Source organism: Mustela nigripes, chromosome X (assembly GCF_022355385.1).
Source record: "Mustela nigripes isolate SB6536 chromosome X, MUSNIG.SB6536, whole genome shotgun sequence".
Taxonomy (NCBI): Eukaryota; Metazoa; Chordata; class Mammalia; order Carnivora; family Mustelidae; genus Mustela; species Mustela nigripes.
The window spans coordinates 29,652,210-29,672,218 of NC_081575.1; the positions used below are offsets into that span (position 1 = coordinate 29,652,210).

Genomic DNA, 20,009 nt, shown 5'->3' on the forward strand with positions numbered 1-20,009 from the left:
GGTGCCCCTATTTATAATAGTCCTATTTGATCTAACAGATAATGGTTTATTCAAAATAGTAATAGCAAAAATGTATTCAGTGATTATAGTATATGGATAAGTGAAATGAATGACAGCACTGTTATGAAAGACAGAAGATAGGAACTGGGTCTACTGTGCGTAAGGTACTTGTGCTACCAGTGAAATGATCTAGTGTTATTTGAAAGTGGACTTATTTGTCGTAAATGTACTTTGCCAATTTTATGGCAGCCACTAAAAAAAATTTCCAAGTGTTACTGATATGTTAAGAGAGGAGAGAAAATTGAATCATATTAAAAAGTTCAATTAAAACCAGAGAAGGCAGAAAAAGAGTGGAAGACAAAGGAGAAACTAAGAACAATGACAAAGAATAGAAAACTATTATTAAAATGGTAGATATTCATCAGAATATACCAATACTAATTTTAAATGTGAATAGTCTTAAAACGCCAATTAAAAGATACAGATTGTAAGTTTGGATAAAAATAAATAAATAAGGGGCCCCTCGGTGGCTCAGTTGTTAAGCATCTGTCTTCGGCTCAGGTCATGATCCCAGGGTCCTGGGATTGAGCCCCACATTGGGCTTCCTGCTCAGCGGGAGACCTGCTTCTCCCTCTCTCTCTGCCCCCTCTCACTGTGTCTTTCTCTCTGTCAAATAAATAAATAAAATCTTGAAATAAATAAATAAACACCAACTATATATCACCTACAAGAAAACTACTTTATTTTTTTTTAATTTTTCAAAGATTTTATTTTTAAGTAATTTCTACACCTAACACGGGGCTTGAACTCGCAATCCTGAGATCGAAAGTTACACCCTCCTCTGACTGAGCCAACCAGGCACCCCAGAAACCAACTTTAAATATAAAGATACAGGGTGCCTTGTGGCTCAATCAGTTAAGTGTCTGTCTTGGGCTCAGGGTCCTGGGATCAAGCCCCATGTTGGGCTCCCTGCTTGGTGGGGAGGCTACTTCTCCCTCTCCCTCTGTTGCTCCCCCTGCTTGTGAGCTCTCTCTCTCTCAAATAAACCAATAAGATCTCAAATATACAAATAAATAAATAAATAAATAAATGGATGCAGGGGTGCCCAAGTGATGCAGTTAAGTGCCCAACTCTTTGTCTCGGCTCAGGTGGTGACCCCTTGGGTGGTGAGATGGAGCCCGGAGTCAGGCTCCACACTTTGTGCAGAGTACACTTGACATTCTCTCTCCCCTCTGCCCTCCTACTCGTGCTCTCTCTCTCTAATAAATAAATAAATCTTAAAAAAATAAAGATAAAGACACAGATAGCTTAAAGGTAATGATATTCAGAAAGATATACCATGCTAACACTAAGCAAAAGAAAGCTGGAGTATCTGTGACAAAGCATGCTTCAGAGCAAGGAAAATTATCAGCGATAATGAGGGGCATTATGTAACAGCAAAAGCCTCAGTTTTCCAGAAGACAGTAATCCTTAATGTATACACGCTTAACAACACAGTGTCAAAATACGTGAGTCAAAAATGGACAGAACTGCAAGGAGAAAAAAACAAATGCATTCTTGTACTTGAGGACTTCATCCTCTCTCTATTACTCATTGCCAAAGACAACAGATAGAATATCAGTGTAATCAAATATAATTGAACTAAGAGCACCATCAATAAACTAGATCTGATTGACATTTATAGAATACTTCAACAACAGCCAAAGGCACATTCTTTTCAAGCTCACAAGGTACATTCACTAAGATAGACTATATTCTGGGCCATAAAACACACGGATCAAAGAATAAATCTCAAAAGAATCTGAAAAAGAAATTTTGAGCTAAATGGAAATGAAAACACAGCTTGTCAAAATTTGGGGATGCAAATAAAATTAGTGCATAGAGGGGCATTGGTCACACTGAATGCATATATTAGAAAAGAAGGAAAATCTATAATTAATAATCTAAGTTTCCAGGGCGCCTGGGTGGCTCAGTCGTTAAAGCGTCTGCCTTTGGCTCTGGTCATGATCCCAGAGTCCTGGGATCAATCCCCCGCATTGGGCTCCCTGCTCTGCGGGAAGCCAGCGTCTACCTATCCCACTCCCTCCACTTGTGTTCCCTCTCTCTCTCTCTGTGTCTCTCTCTGTCAAATAAATAAATAAAATCTTAAAAAATAATAATATTAATAATCTAAGTTTCCATCTTAGGAACCTAGAGAAAGAAAAGCAAATTAAATCCAAGTAAGCAAAAGAAAAGATAATAAAAATCAGAGCAAAAATCAATGAAACTGAAAACAAGAAAACAGTAGAGAAAAATCAATGAAACCAAAAGTTGGGTATTTGAAAATATTGATAAAAGTGATAGGTATCTATTCAGGCTAGCCAAGGTGAAAAAGAGAGAAGACACAAATTGCTACCAACAAAAAATAAAGGGGGGGGGGGCACCTGGGTGGCTCAGTGGGTTGGGCCGCTGCCTTCGGCTCGAGTCATGATCTTGGGGTCATGATCTCGGGGTCCTGGGATCGAGTCCCATGTCGGGCTCTCTGCTCAGCGGGGAGCCTGCTTCTCTCTATCTCTCTCTCTGCCTGCCTCTCTGTCTACTTGTGATCTCTCTGTCAAATAAATAAATAAATCTTTAAAAAAAATGAAAGGGAGATGTCATTTCTGATTCTGTTGACATTAAAAGAATAATAAAAGAATATTATGAACAACTCTGTGGCCACAAATTTGATAACCTGGAACAAAAGGCCAATTCTTTGAAAAACAATCTAACAATACTCATAGAAAGAGAAATAGACTATATGAATAGGCCTAAATCTATTTTAAAATTGAATCAATAATTAATAACCTTCCAAGACAGAAAGCACCAGGCACAAATGGGTTCACTGGGGGAATTCTACCAAGAATTTAATGAAGAAATGATATGACTTCTCTACAATCTGGTTTAGAAAATAGAAGCAAGGGAATGCTTCCTAACTTATTCTTTGAGGTCAGCATTACCCTAATACTAAATCCAGACAACACATTATAAAAAAGGCAAATCAAAGAGCAATACCTCTCATGAATATGGATGCAAAAATCCTCAACCAAATATTAGCAGATCAAATCCAACAATGTCTGAAAAGAATTATATACTATGAGCAGCTAGGATTTATCTCTGGTATGCAAGGCTAGGTCACACCCAAAAAGTCAATTAATGTAATCCATCACATCAACAATCCCTAAAGACTGATATGATCATATCATCAGATATAGAAAAAGCATTTGACAAAATCCAACACCAATTCATATTAAAAACCCTCAGCAAGGAGCTCCTGAGTGGCTCAGTTGGTAAAATGACTGCCTTTGGCTCAGGTCATGATCCCAGGGTCCTGGGATCGAGCCCCACATTGGGTTTCCTGCCCCTCAGGGAGCCTGCTTCTCCCTCTCCCTCTGCCCATCTCTCTCCCTGCTTGTGCGTGTGCTCTCTCTCTCTCAGTCAAATAAATAAAAAACTTTAAAAAAAAGAAAAAAACACTTAGCAAACTTGGAATATAAAGGAAGGTCCTCAACATGATAAACGACATCTATGAAAAACCTACGGTTATTAACATATTTAGTGGTGAGAAATTAGATGCTTTTACCCTACTACAATCAGGAAGAAAGCAGGGATGTCCTCTCTTACTACTTCTATTAAACATCATACTGGAAGTCCTAGCTAATGCAGTAAGACAGAGTAAAAAAGGTATGTGGATGGGGAAGGTAGAAATAAAACAGTCTTTATTCACAGATGACATGATTGTTTAGGTAGAAATTCCCAAAGAATTGTTTAAAAAAAGAAAACAACCAAACAAATCTTCCTGGAATGCATAAATGGTTATATAGCAAAATTGCAGGGCACAGGCTACTATGCAAAGGTCAGTCATTTTCTTGTATACCAGCAGTGAGCAATTGAAATGTAAAATTTAGTTATTTATTTCTAAATATTTTATTATTTTTTTATTTGACAGAGAGAGACACGAGAGAGGGAACACAAGCAGGGGGAATGGGAGAGGGAGAAGCTGGCTCCCCGCTGAACAAGAAGCCCTATGCGGGGCTCGATCCCAGGAGCCTGGGATCATGACCTGAGCCGAAACCAAGAGTCTGACCTTACCTGGCTGAGCCACCTAGATGCCCCCGGCAAAGGATTTCTAAATACAACACCAACAGGGGTCTTGGGATGGAACCCCGCATTGGGCTCCCTGCTCGGTGGGGAGCCTGCTTCTCCCTCTGCCTGCCACTCCCCGTTTGCACTGTCTCTGACCTCAAACGGGCGTCTCCATGCTCAGCGTGAGGAGTCTGCTAAAGTTTCTCTCTCCCTCTCCCACTGCCCCTCCACCCCCGACGCCCCAGACTCTCGCTCTCCGTCTCTCTTTCTGAAATAAATACATAAATCTTAAAATATATATGTACACTGCCAACAGCACAATCCATGAAAGAAGAACTGAGAACTTGGACTTCATTAGAATTAAAAATGTGTGCCCCTGGATGGGGAATCCAGATGGCAGAATAGGGAAATCCTGAACTCAGCTCCCCCCACGGGCACAGCAAGGCTGCAATTACATAGAGAGTTACACACTCTGAGAACAACCCAAAGGCCAGCCGATCAACTTTTGCTCATCTAAAGATATAAAGAAAAAGTGACATCAAGAAGGGAAGGAGGACAGAGATGCAGTGTGCTCAGGACCCACACCCCCAGGACAGTGACCCACAAGCGGGAGGCTATCACAGGTGCAGAGCTCCTCCATCATCCAGGCACCTCCAGCCCTGGGGACCTGAACCAGGAAGATGAACCTATGTAATGTCTGGCTTTGAAAATCAGAGGGCCATAACTCCAGGGGAGTCAGAGGGCTGTAGAAAACTGAGGCTCTACTACTAAAGGCCTGGTGCCTAAACCCAGACCCAGCACAGAGGCAACAGTTTGAAAAGCACCTGTGCCTTATGTGAGGATTTATTGACAAATTTTAGGGTATGTGCTGGAGAGGCAGACATCTGTAGGAACTTTCTTTAGGGCAAAAGCATGGTCAAAGGAAATAAAAAATACTTTGAGTGAAAAAATAACATTAAACATCTTTGGGGAAAAAAAGGAAAAATTACAAAATAAAGGGGTGCCTGGGTAGCTCAGTCGGTTAAGCATCTGCCTTTGCTCGGGCTGTGGTCCTGGGGTCTTGGGATGGAACCCCGCATTGGGCTCCCTGCTCGGTGGGGAGCCTGCTTCTCCCTCTGCCTGCCACTCCCCGTCTGCGCTGTCTCTGTCAGATAGATAGATAGATAACTTTGGAACATAGCAAAGGAAGTTCTAAGAGGGAAGTTTATAGCAATACAAACCTACCTCAAGGAACAAAAACCTCAAATAAACAGGCTTATACCTAAAGGAACTAGAATAAGAACAAACAAAGCCTAAAGTTAATAGAAGGAAAGAAATAATAAAGATCAGAGCAGAATTAAATGAAATAGAGACTAAAACAGCAATAGGAAAGGCAGTGAAATCAAGAGCTGGTTCTTTGAAAAGATAAACAAAATTGATAAACCTTTAGCCAGACTCAACAAGAAAAAAAGAGAGGGGACTCAGGTGAATCAAATCAGAAATGAAAGTGAACTTACCAGTGACACCACAGAAACACAAAGGACTGTAAGAGAGCACTACAAAAAATTATATGTCAACAAATTGCACAATCTGGAAGAAATGTATAAATTCCTAGAAACATACACTCTTCCAAGACTGAATCATGAATAAATAGACAATCTGAACAGGCCAATTACTAATAATGAAATTGAATCCCTAGTCAAAAAACTCCCAATGAACAAAAGTCCAGGACCAGATGGCTTCACACTTCACACTAAACGGGTTATTTTTTAAAAACTTTTTTGTTATTTTTTAGTATCATCCCGACCAGAGGTGCTGGGGTATGGGTTTTGTCATTGGAACTAAAGTGCATGCCTACCAGCCGTTGGGCAGGTATACCAAGTGCTGTTGCTAAGCTGGCTTCTGTGGGCAGTAGGTGTGAAAGTGTACAGCCTAGTGTCACAAAAGTTAGGTGTAGGTTTTCCATCCAAAACTTACTTTTTTTTTTAAGATTTTATTATTTATTTATTTGACAGAGAGAGAGAGAGAGAGAGAGAACACAAGCAGAGATACTGGCAAACGAGAAGGAGAGACAGCTCTCCACTGTGCCCCGAGCTAGAAGCGTGGCTGATCACAGGACACCGGGATCATGACTTCAGCTGAAGGCAGATGCTTAATCGACTGAGTCACCCAGGCACCCCCATCCAAAACTTATTAGATTAATTATTTATTAGATTAATTTAATCAATTAATTAGATTAGGTAATTAGATTAATTTCTTATTAGAAATTTCTGCAAATCCCCATCCCAAATCATATAATTTCTCCTACTCAATTCAGTCCTTGGCCCTCATCCCATCATCAATTGTTTTTACATAGAAGATATCCAATAGTGCTGTCCGCTTTTCCTATTTAGATTCTGTTAGCATCTTTCCCTTAACTTCTAAAAAAGGAGATTTCCAATAATTGGCAGCATTAGTTTTCATGGTCTGATAAGTTACTTCTTACAAGGAAAGGCCCATAAGGCCATCTAATTCCTAGTAGACTGGATTCTGAATTTCCGTAGCACACTCATTGTACCTTCAAAAATTAAAGTCAATAGAATTAGTGTTCAGATGTTCTTTCATTTAAAAGCGGTATAAGGGGCGCCTGGGTGGCTCAATACTTAAGCAGCTACTTTAGGCTCAGATCCTGATCCCAGGGTCCTGGAATCCAGCCCCACATGGGGCTCCCTGCTCAGTGGGAAGTCTGCTTCTCCCTCTCCCACTCCCCCTGCTTGTGTTCCCTCTCTCACTGTGTCTCTCTCTGTCAAATAAATAAATAAAATCTTTAAATAATAAAAGTAGTATAAAATGAACAGAATAACTATTAACCATGTATTGCTGAGCTAGCATATGATAGTACTAGTTTAAGGGGCCAGCCAAGAAGGGGGTTACAAATTCCTTTTGCTGGTGCATATTAGTGGTGATGAATTTCTGGGGAATAAATAAGCAGTTTTCTCTCCGCTGCGAACTTAACTGTAGCATATCAGGCTCAAATTATTAACAAAGAATTTGTGCCCTCTAAGCTAACTGAGCAAAATGGGGCTTAGACATCATATAGCTCACCACCAATTTCGATAAACCCTCCTTATTTTGTTTAAGAGTAGAAAGAAAAAAGTGTGGGAACGCCTGGGTGGCCCCCTTAAGCGACTGCCTAGGCTCAGATCACGATCCCCAGGTCCTGGGTTAGAGCCCCACCTCCAGCTCCTAGCTGAGCGGGGAAGCCTGCTTTTTCCTCTGCCTCTGCACACCCCCGCCCCGTTCCCCCCATCCGCTCTTGCTGGTGCGCTCTCTCAAATAAATAAAAATCTTTTAAAAAGAAAAGAAAAAGAAAAAATTGTGTGTGGGGAGGTGGGTGTACTCCTACACACAGATATATTTATTTACATTGACTTTGTTATTCACAAGGCCGCTCAGTGAAATGTCTCCTGTAGCCTATCTCCCTTCTCTTCAGGTATTTCAACTCGAGGATAAAAAACACGCTCTCTGAATCCAGTTGAGATTTGAGCAGCCTCACTCGGGACCGGAAGGATGAGTGGATCCGGTTGCCCCACGGACTTCTTTACACCGATACACACATCCCCGTCCCTTGGGCAGGACCACCTAGGTCCGGGGAAGGGATTTGCCGACGTACCCGGAACTGTTACCAAGGTTTCCTGGGGTTCGGGCGGTGGCGCGACGGCGGCTTAGAGACGCGAACCGACCGAGATCTTCCTAGGCTCGCGAGAACGCCCCCTTCTCTAGCGGTTTAGGGGACCCAGCGGCCGCGATGGCCCCTGTGTCGGGTTCGCGCAGCCCTGAGGGATCGGCCTCGGGCTCCGGGGGGAAGCGTCGCAGTTCGTCCAGGAGCCCTAAGCCCAGCCGATCCGCCCGCTCCCCGCGGGGCCGTCGCTCGCGCTCGAGATCTCGCTCGCACTCTTGCTCTCGGAATGGTCTCAGCCATCAGCTGGGCAGCTTCGGTCAGGGCTCGCGAAACCAGTCCTACCGTTCCCGCTCGCGGTCCCGCTCCCGGGAGCGGCCCTCAGCGCAGCGGGGCAGCACTTTCGCTTCAGCCTCCTCGACCGCGTATTATGGCGGCTACTCGCGCCCCTACGGGAGCGACAAGCCGTGGCCCAGCCTTCTGGACAAGGAGAGGGAGGAGAGCCTGCGGCAGAAGTGAGTGAGGCGGACGCGCTTTCTCTTGCGGGAGCCCACGCGACTTCGCAGTCGGACTTTCGCTTTTCGCCCTCTGCCCAGCGCCCCTTTCTATCCATCCCTTCAGTCCCCCCCGCCCTCCAGAAAAACACGCCTTTTTCCGCCCCTTTCTCCCCTTGGGTTGTCGCTCGTCCTCGGGCCCCTTCTTACCGTGCTCCGGTGTCTCCGCTATTACTTCTGCCTCCTGGCTTGTAGCGGTTCTGTCGGGAGCCTCAGACCTGCCCGAATTACAGTACCCGCTCGCTTGTGTCTTTATTATTTGGAAGCGCGCTTTTATTTTGCACTCCGTTGAGCTCGTGGCTAAGAAGAGACCTGTTTTATTGATCACAAAATTAGCAGTGCCTAGCATTTGGTAGGCGTGCCACCGTTGCTTGCTGAATGATTGGACGGATTTGAGGTCACAGAATGTGCACGGTGGAAATGTTGTGGGGCGAGTCGGGAAAGTTGGAGAGGAAGAGTTTAAATCCGAGGAGAGAAAACCCTCTGAGACCAGATGATTTGGGCGCGGGAAAAGTGATCTGCCAAACTGTTGATTAAGCTATATTGAAAAAAGGCCTTGTTAAATGGTCTTAATTCGACGGTGAAAAATGATATTCACTCTCAGGAATGAGTATTGGAGTGGAAAAGTGGGTAGTTTAAGGAGGAGAAAGGAAAAGGGTTATAATTATTGCCATGTAAGTTTTAATATCTAATGCTTATTGAGTGTTAAATTCTATCAGGCATTGTACTGGGGGCTTTACATGTCCTCTCTCTTTTTTAAAGATGTTATTTATTGGGGTGCCTGGGTGGCTCAGTGGGTTGAGCCTCTGCCTTCTGCTCAGGTCGTGATCTCAGGGTTCTGGGATTGAGCCCCACATCTGGCTCCTTGCTCCGTGGAGAGCCTGCTTCTCCCCTCTCTCTCTGCCTGCCTTTCTGCCTACTTGTGATCTCTCTCTGTGTCAAATAAATAAAATCTTTTTTAAAAAAGATTTTTAAAAATCTTTTCTTTCTTTCTTTTTTAAAAAAAGATTTTACTTATTTATTTGACAGAGAGAGTACAAGCAGAGGGAGAAGGAGCAGCAGGTAGAGGGAAAGGGAGAAGCAGGCTCCCCTCTGAGCAAGGAGCTCCATACCAGGACCCTAGGATCATGACCTTAGAAGGCAGAGGCTTGGGCGCCTGGGTGGCTCAGTGGGTTAAGCTGCTGCCTTGGGCTCAGGTCATGATCTCCTGGGATCGAGTCCCACATCAGGCTCTCTGCTCAGCAGGGAGCCTGCTTCCTCCTCTCTCCCTGCCTGCCTCTCTGCCTACTTGTGATCTCTCTCTCTGTCAAATAAATAAATAAAATCTTAAAAAAAAAAAAGAAGGCAGAGGCTTAACCACCTGAGTCACCCAGGCGCCCCTACATGTCCCCTGTGTTAGAAAAGAAATTTAAGAGTATCACAGGCATTGAGGGGCTTCCATAAATCTTTTTTTCCAAGAATGGGAATAAAGGATAGTGATGAAGAGGACAGGCTCCAGAATTGGACTGCCTTGAGTTTGAAATCATGCTTTGCTGCCTGATGGTTGTGTGACCCTGAGCAAGTTTCTGAACTTCTCTGAGCTTTATTTTGTAAACACTTAAAAAGGGATAAAGTTGGCGCCAAGGCTTTTAGTGTTGTGATGATTTAGTTCCTGGAACAGTACTTGAGTGTTAGCCATTAGGCTTCCTGAATAGAAGCAGAAACAATAAAAAACTGAGTTAGGTTGGAGACCTACCTCTCCAAATTGAATTTTTCAGACAGTTACCTCCTAAGCAACCAGCATCCTACTAGACAATCCTCATCAAAAAGGTGTCAAAACTTCTTGGATGAAATTTGCATTTGTACATTTAGAAGGTGAATAATTTATCTTAAGAGTGCAGATGAATATGGTATGGTGACTAACATAACATTAAAAAAAAGACAGTGCAGATGAAGCTGGTGGCAGCAGGGATGAGAACTTAACTGTTTTTACAGCCTGTCATTCTTTACCCTGCATATGGATTCCAAGTTGGGTGGTAAGTATAACCCTTTCAGGCTCTTCAGGTGGGAAACCGGAGTCTAATTCTGCATGATTTTAATATCTTTTCTCCTGAATAAAGAAGTAAAAAATTGTATATTCAAACAATCAAACCAATTTATTTTGTAAGGGTTTGGTGTGTGTGTGCGTGTGTGTGTTTAAACAAATGGAATCAAAGCAGCTAAACTTTGAGGAATTGAGCCTTCTTTTTTTTGTATTTTGTGAGCAAAATTTTAAAAAATCACAAACATAAATTTTTCCTGTCCTCCGAGAGTAGATAGAGTATATAGTCCTTTTCCAAAAAAGGAACTAAAGGGAAAACAGAGAAAACAAACCCTGTATCTCATTGAGGACAAAACTTTTCTTTCATTTTCAGACCTCTCTCTATTTTCTATTTCTAATGCTTAATTTTTATTTTCTGTATTCCGGAGTTTCTGAAAACGGGTTTGACTAAATAAAAAGGAGAGTCTGCTCTTTACTCTCATAAATGTGTGTAAAGGAATTTATTTCCAAATACAGAACTGTTTGTGTCACATATTACAGAAGATGAAATGAACAATTAAGAACTGTGTCATACAGGAGGCAGAAGAGATGCTCTCGATGGCTTTTTAAGCTGTATTTCTGGCCTGGCCTCAGGTTGCCTGTAGTCTGTACTAAGAACATCAAATTATAATGAGTATTAACTTACTAATTTAACTTTTAAAAAAGGAAAATAAGACTTAACTGGACTCCTTTGAATTGATTATATATTTGGAAAACAGTTTAGCTATGGAGTTACAATTTATATGCCTATATCTTCTAGGAGATTAAGTGAGAGAGAAAGAATTGGAGAACTGGGAGCTCCTGAAGTATGGGGACTTTCTCCAAAGAATCCAGAACCAGAGTAAGTGATGAAAAAATACTTCATAAAAATGTAACATTTGTTTAAATCCAAAGACTGTTGGTCAAAATTTTTGTTAAATGAACATTTAAGTACAGCTCACATTTTCTCTTCTTTTTGTGATTTGTGCCATTCTACCCCTTAGAATTTTAAAAACACTGAACATTCCTAACGATTAAAACATGTTGCTAGGGGTGCCTGGGTGGCTCAGTCATTAAGCGGCTGTCTTATGACTCAGGTCATGATCCCCGGGTGCTGGGATCGAGCCCTGCATGGGGCTCCCCGCTCATCGGGAAGCCTGCTTCTCCCTCTCCTGCTCCTCCTGCTTGTGTTCCCTCTCTCACTGTCTTTCTCTCTCTGCATCAAATGAATAAATAAAACCTTTTAAAAATAAATAAATAAATAATAAAACATGTTGCTAGTGGATTTTAACATTAATTGTTCTTTCAAAAGATACTTACTTTTAAGGATTTTATTTATTTATTTAACAGAAAGAGAGCACAAGTAGTCAGAACGGCAGGTAGAGGGAGAAGCAGGCTCCCCACTGAGCAGAGGGCTCCATCCCAGAACCCTGGGATCCTGGGATCATGACCTGAACCAAAGGCAGCCACTTAACCAACTGAGCCACCCAGGCACCCCTTAATTGTTCTTTTTAAATTGTAATTCATGTTGGTACTAATTTCCTATTCCTTGAAGGGTACAGTATTAAGACAAATACATTATTATTTTGAATTGTTTTTTCTCAACCTAATTGTAGAATACATGTCACATTAGTTAGCCTTACAGAGGGATTTTTTTTTTTTGAGGTACAATTGACAAACAATATGGATGGTAGACTAGGGTTTTCTTACATATATATCATTTGCAAATAGTGACCGTTTTACTTCTTTACCAGTTTGGATGCCTTTTATTTTTCTTGTCTTGTAGCTAGGACTTCAGTAGTGTGTTGAATAAAAGTGGCGAGAATAGGCATCCTTGTCTTGTTCCTGATCTTAGGGTAAAGCTTTCAGCTTTTTACTGTTGAGTGTGATATTAGCTATGGGTTTGTCGTAAATAGCCTTTCTTAAGTTAAGGTATATTTTCTCTATATTCACTTTGTTGAGAGTTTATATCTTCTTTGGATGTTGAATTTTGTCAAATGCTGTTTCTGCATCTATTAAGATGATCCTAGAATTTTTATCCTTTATTTTGTTAATGTGGTATATCCACATTGATAGATTTGTGGATATTGAATTATCCTTGCATTTTTGGAATAATTTCTACTTTAGAATGGTATATGATCTTTTAATATAGTATAAAATTTGATTTTGCTAATATTTTGTTGCAGATTTTTACATCTACACACATCAGGAATATTGTCTTATAATTTTTTTTTATTTGTGGTGTCTTTGGTTTTGGTATCAGCGTAATGCTGGCCCCATAATTTTATTTGTGGTATCTTTGGTTTTGGTATCAGGGTAATGCTGGCCCCATAGAGTGAACTTGTTCTTTCTTCAGTTTTTTGGAATTGTTTAAGAAGTACAGGTCTTAACTCATTAAATATTTGGTAGAATTTACCTGTGAAACCGTCTGGTCCTGGAGTTTCTTTTGTAGGGAATTTTTTGATTACTGAGTCAATTTTATTAGTAGTAATTTAGATGATTGTTGTTTCTAGGAATTTATCCATTTCTTCTCAGTTGTTCCATTTGTTGGCACATAATTGTTCTTAGTAGTTGCTTACAGTTTTTTTCAATTTCTGTAGTATTGGATATAACTTTCCCCTTTCACTTCTGATTTTATTTATATGGGCACTCTCTTTTTTTCTTGATGAATCCAGTTAAAGTTTTTTTTTAATCTTATCTTTTCAAAGAACTAACTCTTAGTTTCTTTTTTTTTTTAAGTTATTTGTTTGAGAGCAAGTGAGAGAGAGCATGCATGATCAGAGGCGGGGAGGGTTAGAGGCAAAGGGAGAAGCAGGCTCCCCACTGAGCAGGGAGCCTGATACAGGACTCCATCCGAGGACCTGAGCATCATGACCTGAGCTGAAGGCAGATGCTTTACTGACTGAGCCACCCAGGCGCCCCCAACTCTTAGTTTCATTGATCCTTTCTGTTGTCTTTTTAGTTTCTTTTACATTTATTTTTCACTCTGATCTTAATTATTTTCTTCCTTTTACTAACTTAGGGCTTTGTTTTTTTCTAGTTCCTTTAGCTGTAATATTAGATTGTTTGAGATTTTTCTTGGTTCTTTAGTGGGGCCTGTGAACTTCCCTCATAGAACTTTCGCTCCATTTGATAGGTTTTGTACTGTTGTGTTTCCATTTTCATTTGTCTCAAGGTATTTTTTCATTTCCTCTTTGATTTCTTCATTGACCCATTGGTTGGTTGGTTGTTTTTAAAGATTTATTTATTTAAGAGAGAGAGCACATTCTCAAGTAGGAGGGTTGGAGGGAGAGGGAGAGAGACTCTCAAGCAGACTCCATGTTGAGTGGAGAGCCTGACATGGGGCTTCATCTCATGACTCTTGAGATCATGACCTGAGTTGAAACCAAGAGTCAGACATTTAACCGACTGTACCACCAAGGCACCCCATCCATTGGTTGTTTAATTCCATGTTGTTATGCCTTTATGTGTTTGTGTTTTTCTAGTTTTCTTGTAATTGATTTCTAATTTTCTTGTAATTGATTTCTAATTTCATACTATTGTAGTCTGAAAAGATGCTTGATACAGTTTCAATCTTCTTAAATTTATCAAGACTTGTCTTGTGGCCTAACATGGGATCAGTCCTGGAGCACATTTCATGTGCACTTGAAAAGAATGTGTATTCTGCTGGTTTTGGATAAAATGTTCTGTGTATATCTGTTAAGTCTATCTGGTCTAATGTGTTGGTCAAGGCTACTGTTTCCTTATTGATTTTCTGTCTGAATGATCTATCCATTCATGTAAGTGGGGTGTTAAGGTCTCTTACTGTTATTGTATTATTGTCAATTTCTCCCTTCATGTCTGTTAATACTTGATTTATGTATTAAGGCGCTCCTGTGTTGGGTGCATAGGTATTTACAAATGTTATATCTTCTTGTTGGATTAATCCCTTTATCATCTATAATGTCCTTCATGTCTTGTTACAGGCTTTGTTTTCTAGAATGTTTTGTATGATATAAGTATTGCTACCCCAGCTTTTTGTTTGTTTTCATTTGCATAGGATATCTTTTTCCATCCCTTCAGTTTTAGTCTGTGTCTGAAGTGAGTCTCTTATAGGCAGCATATTGTTTTTTTTAAACAGTTGTTTTGGTTTGGGGTTTTTTTTTTTTTTGGTATTTGGTATTGTTTTTTAATCTATTCAGCTACTGTGTGTGTTTTGATTGGAGCACTTAGTTTACATTTAAAGTAATTATTTAAAAAAACCTATTGATAAGTATGGACTTGTTGCCATTTTGTTGATTTTTTTTCTGATTTTTTAAAAAGATTTATTTGTCAGAGAGAGAGAGAGCACACAAGTGGGGAGCGGCAGGCAGAGGGAGAAGCAGTCTCCCTCCTGAGCAAGGAGCCAGATGTGGGACTTGATCCCGGAATCCTGGGATTTTAACCTGAGCCGGAGGCAGACACTTAACTAGCTGAGCCACCCAGGTGCCCTTTCTGTTTTTGAAAGTCTTCTCTGTTCCATTCTTTTGCTCTCTTCCCTTGAGATTTGGTGACTTTCCTTAGTGTTATGTTTGTATTCTTTTATTTTTTGTTTATCTGTTACAGGTATTTGGTCAGTGGTTACCATGAGGTTCATATATAACATCTTATGTATATAGCAATCTATTTTAAGTTAATGTCCACTGAAGTTCAGATGCCTTCTAAAAACACTACATCCCCCCACTGTGTTTTATTTTTGACATCACATTTTACATCTTACTATTTTATGTTTCCATTGAGTAATTATTGTGGGTCTGATTTTGCTGCTTTTGTTTTTTAACCTTCATCCTAGCTATGTAGGTGGTCGACCTTTACTCCATGTTTACCTTTACCAGTGACATTTTAACTTTAATGATTTTTCGTTTTTTAAAAGAATTTATTATTAAGTAATCTCTACACCCAACATGGAGCTCAAACTCACAACCCCAGGATCAAGAGTCATGTACTCCACTGACTGAGCCAGCCAGGTGCCCCTCCTTTTATAATTTTCTTAGTTGTAGTTATGATTTGTCTTTTCTACTTAAAATTAAGTCCCTTTAATATTTCTTGTAAGACTGGTTTGGTATTGATGAGCTCCTTTAGCTTATGATTATCTGAGAAACTCCTTGTTTCTCTTTTGCTTCTGAGAGATGACCTTGCTGGGTAGAGTAATCTTGCTTGTAAGTTTTTTTCCTTTTAGCACTTCGCGTATATCATGCTGTTCTCTTCTGACCTATAAAGTTTCTGCTGAAAAACCAGTTTATAGATTTAGGGTTCCCTGGTATGCAACTAGTTGTTTTCCTTTTTACTGCTTTTAAGATTCTTTATCTCTAACTGTTGACACTTTTATTATAATATGTCTTGGTTTCTTTGGGTTCATCTCATTTGGGGGTGACTTGGATGTCTTTTCTTCCCCACATTAGGGAATTTTTCAGCTATTATTTTTTCACATAAACTTTCTGTCCTTTTCTCTCTCTTCTCCTTCTGGGACCCCCATAGTACAACTATTAGTACACTTACTATTACCCCAGAGGTCCCTTAAACTTAACCTCATTTTATTCAGTTCTTTTGCTTTTTGCTCTTCAGATTCAGTGGTTTCTCCTATTCTGTCTTCCAGATTGTTAATCTGTTCTTCTGCATCTTGTAATCTGCTGTTGATGCCCTCTATTCTTCATTTCAGTTATTGTGTTCTTTGGCTCTGATTGGTTTAAAAAATATTTTCTCTCTCTTTGTTGAAGTTCTCACTGTGTTCATCCATTCTTCAGTAGAGTTGAGGGAGCATCTTTATGGCCATTAGTTTGAATGCCATCTGCTAGATCTGCATCTTGTTTAGTTCTTTTTCTGAGGTTTTGTTGTCTTCTTCCACTTGGGACATACTGTTTTGTCTCATTTGTGTCACAGTGTTTGTTTCTGTTTCAGGTAGAAGAGCTGTTGTCCCAGACTTGGAGGAGAGGCTTTAGCCAAAGGTGTCTGTGGGGCTCAGTAGCACAAACCCCCCTGGTCACCCAAGCCAGGTAGCCTAGGAGTGTCTCCTATGTAGGCCGTCTGCTCCCTCTTGTGGCTGGTGATAATTTGTGTAGACTGGTATAGACTAGTATGTGGGGCTGTTTCCTGGTGCAGCTGTCTGCTAGGCCTGGCTATGACTACTTTGTGGATGCTGGTGAGTGGGGCCGACTTCTGGCCTGTCTCATTGACAGGCCTGGTTGTGACTGTTGTGGGCATGCTGGTGTGTGGGGTCAGTTCTTGACACAGCTGGCTGTAAGGCTTGCTTGTGAGAGGCATGAACACTGCTGAATAGAGCAGGCTTTCAGTGCAGCTGGCTGCAAGGTCCAGCTGCAACTGATGCAGGCACTCTAGTATGTCAGATTGGGCCTCCAGGGCAGGAGCCCTGGAGGAGCTCTTGGGTGGAAGGTCTGCTGGTCCTGGCTGAGGATTCCTGCTGGTATGATGGATACAGAGCTGCTAGAGAGGAGTGCCAGGCCAGGGCAGGTGGGTTGGGTGGAGCGAGTCTGCTTGGGCTGTGCCAGTACTACTAGCACAGGAGATGGAGAGTGTCAGAAATGGCACCGGCCAGCGCTGGACCAGCTAGATGGAAGGGAAGTTAAAAGAAAATGGGTCCCGCCAATACTTTTCTCTGGAGAATGTTTAGACAGATCCCTGCTCTTCCATACACACCCTAAACTTAGTCTGTTTGGATCTCTCCTTCACCTCTAACCTAGGTGCTTTTCAAACTAATGCCTCTGCACTGGCGTGCCCTTTAAGGGGAAGTCTCAGTTTCCCACTGTCCTTTGGCTCTCCCAGACATAAGCCCCACTTGTGTTCAACGCCAGACATTATGGGTGCTTGTCTTTCTGGTACAGGTCCCTCGGGCTCTGGAGGCTGATGTGGAACAGAGATCTCTTATTTCTCAGTGAGGGACTCCACAGTTATGATATCCCTTCCGCTGCTGGTCGCCATGCCGAGGGTGTGGGTCCTAACCAGACTGTGTCTCTTCTCCTTCTACCTTTGTCAGTGTGGCTTTTTCTTTATATCCTTAGTTGCATATGATCTGTTCTGCTAGTCTTCAGTTCATTCTCAGAGACAGTTCTGTATGTAGTGGTAGGTTTTGGTGTGTCTGTGGAAGGAGGTGAGCTCAGGAATTTCCTACTCCACCATGTTGGTACCCTCTCCTGTACTACATTTTCCTCATCTCTACATCCTTCCATAGACATTTGGGTTGTTTTCATGTCTTGGTTATTGTAAGTAATGTGCAGTGAACATGGGAGTACATATAACTTCAAGTTGCTGTTTTTGTTTTCTTTGGATAAATACCCAGAAGTGGAATTAATGGATCATATGGTGGTTTTATTTTTAGTTTTTAAAGAAGCTCCATACTGTTTTCCATAGTGGCTATACCAATTTACATTCCCACCTACAGTGTGCAAGGGTTCCCTCTCCCACATCATCACCAGCACTTGCTATTTCTTGTCTTTTCAAGTATGGCCATTCTAACAGGTGAGGTGTTACCGATTTTTTTTAAAGATTTTATTTATTTGACAGAGAGATCACAAGTAAGCAGAGAGGCAGGCACAGAGAGAGGAGGAACCAGACTCCCTGCTGAGCAGAGAGCATGATGCGGGGCTTGATCGCAGGACCCTGAGATCATGACCTGATCTGGAGGCAAAGGCTTAACCCACTGAGCCACCCAGGTGCCCCTTGATTTTTTATTTTGATTTATATTTCCCTGATGATTAGTAATATTGAACATTTTTACATTTACTGGTTACCCATTTATATGTTCTTTGGAAAACATCTATTCAGATACTCTGCTTTTTTTTTTTTTAAGAGAGAGAGAGCATGTGTGCGTGAGGTGGAGGTTGGGGGGCAGAGGAAGAGAGAGAATCTTAAGTAGGCTTCACACTCAGCACGGAGCTCAAAGCAGACTTGGTCTCAGAACTCTGGGATCATGACCTGAGCCAAAATCAAGAATTGGATGCTTAACTGATGGAGCCACCTATGAGCCCCTGTTACCTTTGTTCTTTTTTTTTTTTTTAAGATTTTATTTATTTAATTGACAGAGATCACAATTAGGCAGAGAGGCAGGTGGGAGTGGGGGGGAAGCAGGCTCCCCACTGAGTGGAGATCCTGTTTTGGGGCTCAATCCCAGGACGCTGAGATCATGACCTGAGCTGAAGGGAGACGCTTAACCCACTGAGTCACCCAGGTGCCCCTGTTACCCTTGTTCTTATCGGGAAATATAAAAACCAGGGCACCTGGGTGGCTCAGTCAGTCAAACACCTCCCTTCCGGTTCAGGTCATGATCCCAGGGTCTTGGGCTTGAGCCTGCGTCAGGCTCCCTGCTCAGCGGGAGAGTCTGCTTCTCCCCTTCCCTCTGCCACTTACCCTACTTGTGCTCTCTCTTGCTCACTCTCTCAAACAGATAAATAAAATCTTTTTTTAAAAATGTGAAAACCGGGGCGCCTGGGTGGCTCAGTGGGCTAAGCTGCTGCCTTCGGCTCAGGTCATGATCTCAGGGTCCTGGGATCGAGTCCCACATCGGGCTCTCTGCTCGGCAGGGAGCCTGCTTCCTTCTCTCTCTCTCTCTGCCTGCCTCTCAGTGTACTTGTAATTTCTCTCTGTCAAATAAATAAATAAAATCTTTAAAAAAAAATGTGAAAACCATTTCACAACTCCCACAAGGAGGTGAGGGAGCTAACTGCCTATGTTTTCTTCTAGGTAAATTTTTGTTTTCAAGTCTTTAGTCCATTTTGAGTTAATTTATGTGTATGGTGTAAGATAGTGGCTCAGGTCCATACTTCTGTATGTGGCTGTCCAGTTCTCCCGGCACCATTTAATAAAGAGGCTGTTCTTACTCACTGTATATTGTTACTACTTTGTCATAGATTAATTGCCCATATATGCATGGGTTTATTTTGGGGCTTTCTAGTCTGTTCCCACAGGGATTTAAAAAAAAATGAATATACCAATACAGTTTTGTTTAGTTTTCTTTTCTTTTTCTTTTTTTTTTTTAAGATTTTCTTTTTAAATAATCTATATGCCCAGCATGGGGCTCAGACTTACAGCCCCACAATCAAGAGTCTCAAGCTCCACCAGCTGAGCCAGCCAGGCACTCCTGGTTAGTTTTCGTGTATTAAATAGTATCTGACAGCCTAATTCTTTTTTTTTTCTTTTCTTTTTTCCCTTTGGTGCTGTTCCTAAGGTTCTTCTTCCCTCTCCTCCATTTCTAAGTCTACTTTGAGTTGAAACAATGTGCTTGACAGGTATACTTGTGTTTTATGACAAGGTGATAGCATTATTATTTGAAACTTGTTCTTATAGATACATCGAAAATGATCAAAGAATCTAAACTAAAAGAGTGAGTTGGAAGGAACACTACAAATAATTTTCCGGGCAATACCTAAATTACTATAGATGTGGTCTTCAGATTAAGATTATATGATATGAAAATTCCTCTTCTAAACTATTTTTATAAGATTCATCTATTTTTGGGGGCACCTGGGTGGCTCAGTGAGTTAAGCCTCTGCCTTCGGCTCAGGTCATGATCTCAGGGTCCTGGGATCGAGCCCTGCATCATGCTCTCTACTCGGCAAGGAGCCTGCTTCTCCCTCTCTCTCTCTGCCTGCCTCTCTGCCTACTTGTGACCTCTCTCTCTCTGTCAAATAAATAAATAAAATCTTAA

General features: G+C 41.4%; 1 protein-coding gene across 1 annotated transcript in view; it reads left to right on the top strand.

Moving 5' to 3' along the window:
• The first annotated feature begins 7,733 nt into the window (after positions 1–7,733).
• The window catches only part of NKAP (NFKB activating protein), a 28,134-nt gene continuing 15,858 nt past the window's right edge, over positions 7,734–20,009 (top strand). The window contains exons 1-4 of the mRNA XM_059385188.1: positions 7,734–8,256; positions 11,115–11,195; positions 14,918–14,924; positions 16,451–16,490. Of these exons, the coding sequence (XP_059241171.1) occupies positions 7,871–8,256; positions 11,115–11,195; positions 14,918–14,924; positions 16,451–16,490 (514 nt within the window). The 5' untranslated portion in view covers positions 7,734–7,870. The remainder of the gene's footprint in view (positions 8,257–11,114; positions 11,196–14,917; positions 14,925–16,450; positions 16,491–20,009) is intronic.